Source organism: Akebia trifoliata, chromosome 7 (genome assembly GCF_017979445.1).
Source record: "Akebia trifoliata isolate Shusen 1 chromosome 7, ASM1797944v1, whole genome shotgun sequence".
Classification (NCBI taxonomy): Eukaryota; Viridiplantae; Streptophyta; class Magnoliopsida; order Ranunculales; family Lardizabalaceae; genus Akebia; species Akebia trifoliata.
Genome location: NC_141381.1, coordinates 27678517 through 27691728, shown reverse-complemented (window position 1 = coordinate 27691728; position 13212 = coordinate 27678517). Strand labels below are relative to the sequence as shown.

At 35.3% G+C, this 13212-nt stretch overlaps 1 protein-coding gene across 2 annotated transcripts; it reads right to left on the bottom strand.

Annotated features, from left to right (window-relative positions):
* Window positions 1-1663: 1663 nt before the first annotated feature.
* On the bottom strand, window positions 1664-10389 carry LOC147398724 (uncharacterized). Of its 2 annotated transcripts, none has more exons than XM_086448004.1 (15): window positions 10072-10389; window positions 8742-8917; window positions 8502-8613; window positions 8270-8413; window positions 5223-5327; window positions 4375-4458; window positions 4182-4297; window positions 3958-4059; window positions 3760-3873; window positions 3599-3655; window positions 3236-3302; window positions 3083-3136; window positions 2899-2973; window positions 2530-2565; window positions 1664-1873 (listed from the first exon to the last, which is right to left on the bottom strand). In XM_086448004.1, the coding sequence occupies exons 2-15, from the start codon at window positions 8768-8770 to the stop codon at window positions 1760-1762; spliced, it is 1209 nt and encodes a 402-aa protein (XP_086304130.1). In that variant the 5' UTR covers window positions 8771-8917; window positions 10072-10389; the 3' UTR covers window positions 1664-1759. The 2 variants fall into 2 exon arrangements, with proteins under 2 accessions (XP_086304130.1, XP_086304131.1); XM_086448005.1 differs by lacking the exon at window positions 10072-10389 and adding an exon at window positions 9245-9439.
* Window positions 10390-13212: the final 2823 nt, after the last annotated feature.

The following is a 13212-nucleotide window of genomic DNA, read 5'->3' as shown; positions in this document are numbered from 1 at the left end:
ACGGGTTCAGAAGTTTCCCGCCATTTATTTTTTGGGGGCTATTATCAGGTGTTTCCGATAGTAGCTAAAGAATGCTACATGTTTGTTTTTTTGCAATCTAGTGATGTTTTGATGTATCATGTGCATGTGGAACCCACAATGTTTTAATTGAAAAATGGTATATATACACACGACAGAACTGAAAATTTATTAAATTGGTCGTACCCTGATTAACCTAATCAAAATAAAAATAAATTAAAATATGTATCCATGATGTTTTAATTTAAAAATGGAACCAAACCAAAAAAATTATCAAATTGGTGGGACCCTGATTCAACTTGGTTGAACCAATTTAAATTGAGTCCGGCTAGCTTTATTAAGTTAGTTAGGATCTCACCCTCACTAAGGGTTTTTGGGCTTAACTTGTGGCATCCAAAAACATTATCCAATGTTTCAGGGTTGTAAAAGATAAAATTTTATGAACTTTTTGAAAAAAAAAAATCTTCAAAAATAATTTATTTTCACCGTTGAATTTCAATTTTAAGTTCGAAAGTTATGTGAAAGTTTGGTAGCCATCCATTTTCAAAACTTTGGATCAAGTTCGAAAAAATAAAAAGTGTGCGGTGATTGCTAAGGGTAAGACTCAAATTTTTACTAAGTTAGTTAGGAAAATGTTACTCATTTACATTTATCAAAAAGTTTTAAAAAAAAATTGAATATTTTTTCTTCAATTATCTTCATTATTTTCATAGAAAAACATTTAGAAATAGAGTTGGATTAGCCTTACTAAGTAAGGATTTCACCCTTACTAAGGGTCCTGGGGCTCTCACCTTCTGACATTAAAAAAATATGATTGGATGCTTCAAGGTTGCAGTTGATAACATTCTATGTACTTTAAAATAATAAATAAATAAATAATCCAAAAAAAAAAAAAAATTATTTTTCAACATTGAATTTTAATTTTAAGTTTGGGAATCAGGTCAATAGCCGTATGTTTTAAATCATGGATCAAGTTCAAAAGAAATTGGTTTTTTTTGTTTTTGTTTTTGTTTTGTTTTTTTCTAAGCTTTTGGAGGAACTTTTTAGAGGGCTGTGATGTCAGATTGCTGAATTTATGATTTACTTATCAAAACTTTGGAAGAATTGCAATATCTACCTGTTTCTTCTTCTTCTTCTTCATCTTCTTCACAAATCTGATAAAAACTCCCTTGTCTCGTGACTCTGTCTATAATGATAATGTGACTTATTTTGATATCGTTAGTAAATAAGATGAAAAATCGATAGTCAAAACTTTGCTCATGGGGGAAACCTAAGAAAAATGTTTACTCAAGAATGGAACATGTGTTGAAAAGAGAATTTGTGAATGGATCAAACATTAAAGATCCTATCTAATAATTTAGGGTATGGATCGATGTTTTGAAATCCAACAAGGATCATACCCGGAATTATTAACTCCTTTTAGGTTTAGTCTTCAAACCTAGGTTTCCCCCTTCATCACAACAACTGGTCGGATCTATTTCAGGGTTAGGAACGCTACTGATCCCCCAAACGTCTACCCCATCACCAACTGAAGGGATGCACATGGATGCATTAGCAAGCCATTGATTCTAAGGGAATGGTTTCTATTCAAATCTATGTTATATTGTAAAATTTTCATTTAGAAGAGAAAAGGAAGAGAAACACATGAGAAAACAAAAATAAATAAATATTTATTAATAATAACTGTTCTCTACAAATATGAAATTGAGACTACATAGCTTCTGTTGTCAACATCATCTCTCTAATGAGTCGTGGAATTGGGCGGATCAATTCCCAGTTCTTTGTAATAATTCTTCTCCGCATTTGTCATTCGATTTTGAAACAGTGACCATTCTTTTCTACACCTTTCCCTCACCTGACACCAAACAGACATCAAGCACACTTTATCTCAATATAGATGCAATACACATCAAACATTACTAAATGCAGGAGTGTTGGGCACTCGTGGTAATGGCTTAGTTAGGGCTTAAAATGGGTCAGATTCGGGTTGGATCCAAGTATATCCATATCCAAATCCAAAAATTTTATTTGGATCCGGGTCCATATCCAACTCTGATCTTATTAGCTAAACCATATCCGAATCATATTGCTTTCACTAAATCTGGATCTGGACCAACCAAGATACTTGATTCGTGTCGGATAATTTTGGGATCGTTCAACAATTTTTTTGCCATATTTCTTTTCTAATTGCTATACTATTATATTTTACCATAGTAATTCTTTTATTAAATTAAAATTCATGTTATAAATAGAAAAAATAAACATAAAATATAATTTTCAAAGCAATATATCACTTGGATCTAGGTAGACATAGGGATGGATCCATTTCCAACTCGGATCAAGGGACACCAACCCATATTTTTTATTTGGGTCTACTCCAAGGGTCCAAACCCACTAAATTCGATAAAATCCATCCCATTTTATGCCTTAAGCTTAGTCACAAACAAGTCCTGGTATTCATAGTTGCAGCTCTGTAATAACATAGAGAAACAAGATAAATGCATTACATACCCCTTCCCATGGTGCCTTTCCATCCTGTGACTGTCCCTGGGAAAATAAACAGAAGCTACTTAATTTTTTTTATTTACCAAGTCCATAATCAGTATATTCAATGGCGGTCGCATTGTAAATAGAGTTGCAATCCAGAACGGTGTCCCATTCCTATAACAACATACAGTGTATACTTGGCACGTTTTTTATTGGAGTTTAAAAACACCGGGCTGAGTGCTACGTATAAAACGGCTTGGTTTGAAGCCCTAGGTGTTTTTCACTCCAATAGAAACATGACACATAGACACCGTAACTATACTATTGGAACGGGACACTGTTCTGAATCCTGATTCTTGCATACATATGAACTGATGGACGGTTTCTTCGTACCTGGCTCCCAAGCGAGGGAACTGTTTGATGAACAATCCATTGAGCATCTACAACTCCTATTTTCTCATGAGCAGGCTATTTTAAGAAAGAAAAGAAAAGAAACACCACAAAACAAACAAATTGGGTCACAAGCAATAACAAATTAATAACTAAAAGAAATGAAACAGATGCAAGGATCACAAACCTCTACGCATCTCCGAAGAGCAAAATCGAGGCCCCATCCATGGACCAAGTCATTCTGCAGGGACACAAAACGAAGCTTTGGGTCAGGACTTAAGAAGAATCATTTGAGGACTAACAAGGGTTGAATAAACAAATTATGATTAATTCTACATGCCTGAATCATATGCCACACACAACGCCACGCATCTCGAGAAAACACAGTTGCCATGATCTCAACAAATCTGCATACATGAGAGGATGAGTTGATGAGATTTATTCACACCCTTGGAACAATTTCTGTGGAAGGGGAGGGAAGAACTACAATGCAAATGCAGATGATGGTGATCAAAACTCTAAGATATGGAGGCATCGAGTGAAGCATTTGGACCTCACGATACGTAAGGCATATGCCTAAAGGAAGACCTCAATACGTGAGGCACACATGAATGGGTGCATGCGCTTCAGTGGGCATCCACCTCTAGGCCTTCAACTCTTGACTCACCATTGATACTAGTGAAATATTATAATAGTGTCATACCCTGCACATGGTGGCAAATGGGGGTCGGTGCACCAGCCTGGTCTCTCCTCCGTTTCTCTGTTAAAAGGGAAAATGGAAATAAAGCCACCATTAGATGATTGTTTTAATGAACAGAAAAAAGGTAGAGCAGACTAGTGTCTTTGGCCTTGAATTATTCTTACTTGTGGACTTCACTGTTGTTTCGTCTCTTTGTCATCTGCCACACTAACCCTTTGTTTGGCTCTAAACCAGGCTGTGAAATCTCCAACCCATGCTTCCTAACCAGCTTTATGTATCTAGAGTCGGAAGAGGGGAAAAACCTTAGTTTACATGGAAAAGAATTCACAGCAAGGGAAACACACTAAATGTCCATAACTCACTCTTCAGCGTCAAAATGTTCAACCCCAAGATCTTCATCCCAGATAAATATGTAGTCATATGGTGCCACAATATCAGGATGTAAGAACCGTTTTGCATACCACCTGAGACCAAATTTCAGAGTGTGAGAATAAAATGTAATAATCCTAAAGAAACACTCTTATTGTTGACCTACCAATAGAAAGATATAAGAAATAAAAATAGAATAATAGCAGTGGCTCCTCACCATTTCGTTTGCTTCCGAGCACTCACATGTATGGCCCGCTTTGACCACTCAAACTCATCCCATTCGCTAGTTCGGCCATCATAGTGAAACAAGAGGATGGTGAAGTCTTCAGAGAACTGCAGGAGAGACACACTTAATTGCTGCATGAGAGAGAGAGAGAGAGAGAGAGAGAGAGAGAGAGAGAGAGAGAGACCTTTTTCACTGCTGCATCAATATTACGTTTCTGATTGTAACCGACGGTGAAGGTCACAAGATACTTTGGTTTGATAGTTAGGTCCTGCAGGTGTCAACGTGATGAACCACCCGAATATATTGATAGGTAAAGAAAATTATTATTAATGAAAAGGAAAAGACAAAATGAAGGAAGATGAGAGACCTGTCTTCATCCAAAGCAACAACCCAAAAACAACTATACGGACTAAAAATCGTTCCCACATAAAAAAGAACCTTCAAAAATAAAAAAAAACACCTCTAAAATCTAAAAACAACTCCCCTGATATTGTAAATCATTTTGCTTTCTTAGAATGATTGGAAGAAAGCAATTATGTTTCTAATTCCATAATTTCTCTATTTGTATGTTAATCCCGATTCCCAAGTCCTGGGTTATTAATATTTGTTCATTTTAACAAGAATTATACCTAATGCTTCCACTAACCCATAAACTTAATGTTTATACCATCCACTTAATGTTGTTTCTTTCCCCACCCAAATGTCTAAGCAATCCTCTTCCACTGTATTTGTTCCCAATAACACACTTTACATCTTCCTCCTAAGTTGAAACAAACAACCAAGACCATGGGAGCACAACAGATGGTTCCTCAGCAAACAACTCACTACCATGGCTTACTTGACGGCTAAAAATCATGAGGTACACAGGTGGTTTCTAAACCACTGATGCACTTATAAAAGACATCTATGACACTCTACACTCATCAAGGTACACAAAGGTGTTCAAATTACACATATCAAAAGTTAGAAGCATTCTAAGATAGAGGCATAAATCCACAGGCTATCTTTAATATAGAGGTTTTGAGTACACACCTCACTGGGCTTACCCCACAATCTGCGGAGGTGGAAATCTGATTCCGATGAAACAATGCCCGGGGGTAGTCTTTCTGCACCTCGAGGATTTGTTGGAACCCATATCTTCATCAGAATTGTAAAGAGCGATGTTAATATAAGTGCAGAAAATGAGTGAAACATAAAATAGAGATGTTATTGTATCATTTTACGTGCTGCTTCAATGCTATAAACTGGAAAAAGACCTACTCAACAATTGAAGAAAGTGGTCAGTTGTTGTCTAATAAAGAAGAAGATCATGTTGTCTTTTACATTTCTTTTGGGAAAAGGAAGGTCTTATTATGTCTTTACTATAAATAATACTACGCCTCAACTCTGACTATTATCATCAGCAGCAGCTTTCCCAAAATGTTGAAATGGAGCACAATTTTGAATGACAGAAACAGGATCTCCCAAGATAAAATCTGGATATTTTCCTTCTATCATTCTATTTTATTGGTAAAAAAATGTACTAAAAAGAATTTAGAAAGGAATTACCTTAAATTTAGATGGTTTAAGTAAGTAAGGTAAAGACCAATGACAAGGAATGCCAAAAGGGATAGGGATTTAGGTGTGGTAAGAAAAGATTTGAAGACACACCCTAACAGAATTTGTGGCTCCAGAATTACATAGAATTGAACTAGAGAACAGGATTAATTTTACCAACCCCAAAGAGTTGGGATGGTTGGGACTAGGTGATTCAAATAGAGGAGTGATTCCACAAGAGAATCCTAATTTAGAGTATTACTAAGAGGACAAACACACACACACACACACACACACACACACACACACACACACAAAACCAGAAAATATGAAAACAAGATGTTGGGGTTTGCATCCCAAGGAGAAAGCAAAGCATTTTCAAGTACAAGAGTTAGCTTTGTTGTAAAAAGACAGAAATATAACAAACAGAAGGTATGGGTGAAAAAAAGCAAGCAAAGGAAAAAAAAAGAGAAAAAGAACAGTTGAGGGACAAAGTGAATGAGAAAGGAAAATCACACAAAACTGATCCAATGTATATTTACTTAGGCCGTGTTTGTTTCATGGGACTGGATATAAAGTCCAACCCTTCGATCGGATACATTATCTCATTATTTATCTGTTTGTCTTACCGTATATTAACAGAAATTAAGAACAACGCATTCCCAATGAGTGTAGTGAAGACTAAAACAGGGGAGGAAAGGAATCCCACCAAATACATGGGATTCCTCTTTCCTGAGTAAACTTGTCTCCAACTCTCTTGGCCAAAAACCTCTTGACAATTAATAGTTAACAGAGCTTCAAGAGAATGATTTGGAGTTCTTGCAGAGTGGAACCATGCAGTACCAGACACGAGATAAATCTTCCAAAGAACAAGACTTTTTTTGAATAAGCCAATTCATTTGGGACCCTGCAGATCCATTATTTTTCCTATTCAAAGATCAGTCCCCCTCCCTCCATCACTCTCTCTCTCTCCCTTCTTTGTTATAGACCTAAAAATACCCTAGTATCAGAGATCTTGTAGAATAGCGGTTATGAGCCCACTATTTATCGCAATTGTTGTACTGTTATTACAATTTGCATTCAAGAGTGCTATTGCTATGATTTTCTCCAAACAATGCAAACCTTGTTACCCCATTAAGCTTTAACTGGATTACCAAATACTTCCACTAGAAATCCCAAATTGGGAGGCCAATGGAGAATGATGAAGAGACTCATGAAGGAGTGGGAGTTGGAGAAATGCTTGAAAGGATAAGAGAATCCATTGATGAAGCTTCGATTACTTTCTCTTTCTCTTTCATTCCTTTTCTTCTTGGATGGAAAAATTTCGAAGGGAAGTGATATTATTTAAATCACTTGGAAAGTTTTTGTTTTAATACTAATATTGCATAGTTGTGAAATTAGGAAAAGTGTTGATTATGAAATGGGCATTTCTAGCATCTACCCTCGATAGGTTTTTAAGACAGACAACTTAGACACTAAACCTGGAAAAGGCTTTCCCTTTGCTAGTGTGGAAAATCCCTATCTAAGTCAGTGGGGTCTTTTTTATGGTGTGCCAAACAGACCCTTCAATAATATCCAATCAATTACACAAGCTTTTTTTTTCTCTTTTTCAGTGGATCACAAATTTTTTAATGTCCCTGACCTATGCAACCTTGCCAGCAATGCACAAGCAAAAAAATATACCTAAGGCTTCTGTCTATCACTTAGATGCTGACCTCAGAGCACAATGGCCAAGCAGAGGTTTCAATGTAGTTTTCTTTTTTTTTTTTCTTCCACTAAAATATCTTAACAAGTACCCAGCTCCACTTACTCTTTTTAAATCATAATTGTTATCTGGAAAGGATCCATTAGACAAACATACTCGAAAGTTAAAGTCAAAAAATTCACTAAAAAATAAATCGGCTTATAGATCTTCCATCAACTAAGACCAATTGTCACAAATGCTTGTCAAAAAGCATTTGTAGTTAGTAGGGTATTTTGGGTTTTTTTTTCAGGAATAACAAGTTTTATTGGACAAAGGATAGTTTCGAAACTTCGGGATTTTTTTGAAACAGTAAATAACTTGATTGATGATAATAAAGTCATTTCTTTATTGTTTTTACTCTGTGTACCTCCCTATTATTCACCATTGCATTAGCTAAATCTGCACAGTTCCCACTTCATGTGTGCCTACTTTCTTCTCCTTACCTACCAACTTTCCAAAATTGTAAGTGGAAAACACCTTTTCTGAAAACCACTTGTAATGACAATGCTCTTGATACGAGAAACATTTGCAAGAGACCGAGAGCTAAAAGATAATGACCTTTTTATTGGATTTTGTGTGGGGGGTAGAGAAACAAGATTTCTTCAACATGTATGAAACTCTTCTTTGCATCTCTCAGGTATAATATAAGAGATTAAGATTTGAGGGAGAACAAAATAGGTCACTTGAACCATATGAGCATGAACCAAAAACCAATCTTGGAACTTCTATTTAAGACATGCGATGGGGTAGCTGCGTCCAAAGACAGTAAAACATCTTAAGATTTTAAGTGGGTATATACCTTTAATGTCTCATTCAAATTCCGTGCTTGGGTTGCGCTACTTTTATTTTGAGCTGAAGCATGGTCCAAAGTTGAGAGGACTGAGTTCCTATCCGCTTTGTAAGTAAGATCAATGGAAGGTATAAGGCTGGAGGGGAAATTCAACTGCCAAATCCAAGCACAATACATAATTATCAATTGTTGAATAGCATCGGAAAAGATGAATGAAGACCAAATACCATAAAAATCATACCTTCATTAATGTAACTGTTGGAAAGGAGACTCCAATCAAGAATCCAAACACAACTCCAATAAAAGTAGTTACAATAAGCCTCATCGTCTCATTTGGTTTTCTCATAATTCCGCTGCAACACATAATAGATCAATGTTAAGCAAAACAAAGTAACGCGCACTTGCAGCTAACCAAAAAAAAAAAAGACTTGAGATTTCTAGAAAACATAAACTCCTCATAAAGTGGCTGAAATTTATGAACCTGCGTCCAAGGACACCCATTTTAGGCATGATCTTCTGACTTTATGCCACAACAAAGAAAGCTAAAATTCTGCAACCAAGAGCTGCTCCACATTGCTCAACAAGTTTGTCGTTTCCAATGCCTCAAAAAAGAGATGCAGGTCAACATGACAGATACTGCATGAAAGAAGACAGTACCTGAAGCAACAAAGACCTCATCATGAACAAAGCGGTTGTGTAAGGAATGAAACTTTTTCAACCCAAATTACGCCTATTATTGACTCCCCCCCGAAAAAAAAAAAAAAACACTTAATCATCTTCTACACCTTAGTCAGAAAAGGTTGCATTAGCCAACAGGAGAATGATCATTAATTTTGAACTCTCACAGATACAAGATATTTGGAAAAAAATATAATCCAGAGGCCAGAAAAAGTTTGTGCCTTTTAGAAAGGCAATCGAAAACTAGAAGAAATCTTGGCAAACTTTATTTCCAATTAAAATATAAAGCAAAACAAACAAGTATACCAGTGCAGATATTTACGACCAAGACTTCATCCGATAAACACAAAAGATAGTACTTCAGAATTCCAGTTGAGATCGGCATCCATATCATAAACTCAAGGTTTACAAACCAAAAAACTCATCGAATCTACTGAAACCCACGAACCACTTTAAAGAAAATCACTCCAAACACCTCCAGATTTCAAAAGTAAAACTCTAATCACAAGCTATACTAGTAAATCTATAAAGAAAGCAACCATGTGTACAATCTTCATACCCTCCACAAGCAACAAAACCAACCATGTGCTGCTTCCCTTCACAAAATATTAAGCAATCTTAATTGGGAATTAAACCAAAGCACTCCATTCTAACCCTCTGAACCTAACTCCATTTACAACCAACCATGTGCCCTCTTTGACCAATACACAATTATACATCTCACTGATTTTAAAAAACAGAACCCAATTCCAAGTAATTCAAATAAAAAAAGAAAAAGATCAACTGTACTTGCTTACACCCTAAGACATGAAACATATGGAAATACTCATTAAGAGATCGTCAAAACTCACAATATCACAATTCACAAACATAATTTCGTAATTATATCAGCTGAATATAAACATTAATTAATTTTAATTAAAAATAAAAATTCAAGATATATAATTAAAATTAGAACCAAAATCCAAAACAAACTTCTAACCAAGCTAATTCGACCCACATTTTTCACTTAACAAATAAAAAAAACCCATTTTTATTGATCAATGGGCTGGGGAGATCTACTTATGCCAAACCTATAATAAATGTAACAAAATTGGGATTTAAAAAAGTAAAAGAAGAAGAAATCAACGCACTTGGAATTCAGAGGAAGAAACCCCTGCTTGAAAGCCCTAAAATTAGGTCGTGAATCACAAGAAACGCAAGTAGAACTCTCTGAAAATCTGGGTCTCCGCCCACTCTTTCGAAGTTCGTCACAACTCACGTTTTATAGTTGAATTTAAAAACAAGAATATATAAGATGGAATTTCAGAAAGCTAAGATGTCTAATTTTCTCGTGAGCTAAAAAGCAGATTGTTAAGATCCCGCAATTCGATGTGAGACTCAAGAGAGAGATTTGGGTCTATTAGGATTCTTTATTCTTGTAATTGGGTACTGTTTGGCTTTGTATTTTGGCCGGTCTGTCTCAGCTTTATAATTCAAACTAATGACTAATAAGTGGTAACTTTATGGTTTTCTTGTAACTTTATATTTATTTATTTATAGCGAGACCTAAGATTGATCGAACCAACAAACCAATAGGGCCCAAAATCAGTTTTTAGAGTTTGGTGGATGTGCAATATGACACAAAAAGTTAAATGTCCTCTCTCTCAAAATGTTTCATTCACCCCATTATTTTGGGCCCACCAAAATCTAAATCTTTAGTTTAAAACCAAAATCATTTGACTAATAATATTTTGATGGAAACATTTAAGTAAAAAAAAAAATAATCAAAATAGATAAATAAAAATTAAACGTGTTTTTTTTCCAGGTCAAAATTAACCTGCGCATGACTCTTGAACAAGACCATAGTCTATGGATTGGGCAAAGCTCATATACGGCCCAGTTTACTATTTACAAAAATACCAAAGATTAAGCCAATTTACAATTGATAAAGAACAATCAAGCATGAACAAAATTTTGTGATGATTTGTGGAGGGAAAATCAAGTTCAATAGGTAACAAATGACGTACCTATGGAGTCTATTTTAATCATAGCTCCGAGAAGTAAATATGTGTCCCCAAGATAAAACTATTGTAAACCCAATCTAAGAATTTGTGATAAATATTCACTGCAACTAAGAAAAGATTGTAACATTCGAGTTTATACCTTGGTGACAATACTACAAGGAATTCAAGACAGTTTTAAATTATAAACTCGAAAAGAAATCTTTGCATTTAAAACGATATCCATTAATAGTTATCAAAACAGAACTGATAATGACATCTCATGACTCACCAACCTCCCAAAAAATAAGTAATCAACTCAACAATTAATGCATTGAGATATTTTTTTTAATTAAACTTAAGTGCAAACATTAATAAGATGTGGAACAAAACCCAAGAACGTAGCTAGCCCACAACCTATTTAGTTTGTACACCTGGGTAAATTATGCGGTGACATTTGTCTAAACACTGGGCTATAAAACCCTCACTCAAGGTAAGGCAAAGGGTTCAAATTTTTGAGAGCTAAAAGAAGTTTAACAAAAATCACCCTTCTGAAATCACTAATCAACATCTTCTCTAAGCTATCTGAATTGAGATTTATCCTCTAGTATCATTTCAATATAACTTAATCTTCGGAGAATCATTAGCAAACACCACACTGGGATCTCATCTTCAATACCAGAAGCTTAAATCCAACTTCATCTCTTGAAGTCGAGGAATAAGATTAAAAAAACATTAACTAGAGCGGAAGAGTCAACAGATCAAAGTCAATTAAGCTAGATCTCTAGTATATAACTCATCTCGAGGAGTGGGGCCTAAAAAACCCTCCACAGTACTCATGCCATGATCATACATGCTCATGGTGGTACCAATGGACTTGCTCACGTGTTCCAATGGCCGCGGCAATGATTGAGGTAGCGTGTGCCATAGGCGTGGTCATATGTGAAAATACAAAGACATGCAACCACCTGTACTTCTTTTACAGTTTAATAGTCTCATTTCTTAATGAAAAATTTGGATTCACTTCAAGTGATCTAATTATTATTATTATTATTATTTAAAATTGATAGTTGTAAATCAATCGACTTTTCCTCCACTAAAACCAAAAAGAAAATAAAAAGTCAAAGCACAAAAAAAAGATAACAGTTAAAGAGACAACAAAGCACAAAAAAAAAGATATTCATCAGTCCCCACCCATAGGAAGAACCCACAAGCTGTCCGACAACTACAAAATTAAAGCATTTCTTCTAAAGATTAAATCATCGACAAAGGATTTTTTGAAATCTTTGAAGTAAAGAGTCGTGATAAGCTGACTACCCACGTGGCACACTTAATCGACTCTCCTGACATGACAAGTTCAGGAACTATAGATATGTATGTCTCAAGATACAAAATTGCACTTTCCCATAAAATGTGTCTCCCGAGATGTACATATTTACAATTCCTGAACTTATCACGTTAAGAGGGTCGATTGAGTGTGCCACGTGGGGTAGTCAGATTATCATGAATCTTAAATAAATTAGATAGATTGATGGAATTTCGATGAATTTATTTTCCCTACCTCCGAAGATGAATGGAATTCATCTCCCTCTCACTTCCCCAATAATCTTCCAAAGGTAGAATATTTCTTTCGACCAAATTGAGTAACACATAAATCATATTTTAACTATTTAAAATCAAGTATTTTCTCAAAGATAGACAACTGAATATTATGTGTAGTCTTACACACCTTGGATTCTCCACTATGCAGTATAGTATGTGGGAAATAAAAGTGACATTTTGACTGGGATATTTTTGTTTAGAGATCATAAGTTTTTTCTACATTTATTTTGTGCTGTTGCCCATTTATTTGGGCTTTAGTGTACACTCGAGATGCCCCTGAGTTTATGATCAAGGGCTAACAGAACATTATCGAAATACTCCTATAATCGATGTCTTGTAAAAAATTCTCAATTCTTTTTTTCTTATTAAAAAAAAAAAAAAAAATCCACCAACTTTCAGTAGAAAAGATCAAGTCATCTTGGAGTGACCTCATTTTGCACTTTGCTGATGTTGAGGTGTGCGCAGATAACAATAACAGTAGATGCTTTTCACTCGTATCTCGATGAAAAACATATATGATTTGTACACAACCCCACATCAGCTAAGTGTGGAATGAGGTCACTTGAACATTATTCTAAAAGATTAGGTTTATTTGGCCCCACCCCACCCAAAGAAATCCAGAGCCGAATTGCAATTTATTCCAAACTGGACTAAATCAAGACAAATCTATAATGCAGAGTCTGTATCGTG

Coding starts and splice junctions, on each gene's coding strand:
- LOC147398724 (XM_086448004.1), bottom strand. CDS start 8,770: ATGCCTAAAATGGGTGTCCTTGGACGCAG. Junction 8,414..8,501: donor CAACAGTTACATTAATGAAG/GTATGATTTTTA, acceptor TGGATTTGGCAG/TTGAATTTCCCCTCCAGCCT. Junction 3,137..3,235: donor GTGTGTGGCATATGATTCAG/GCATGTAGAATT, acceptor GTGTCCCTGCAG/AATGACTTGGTCCATGGATG.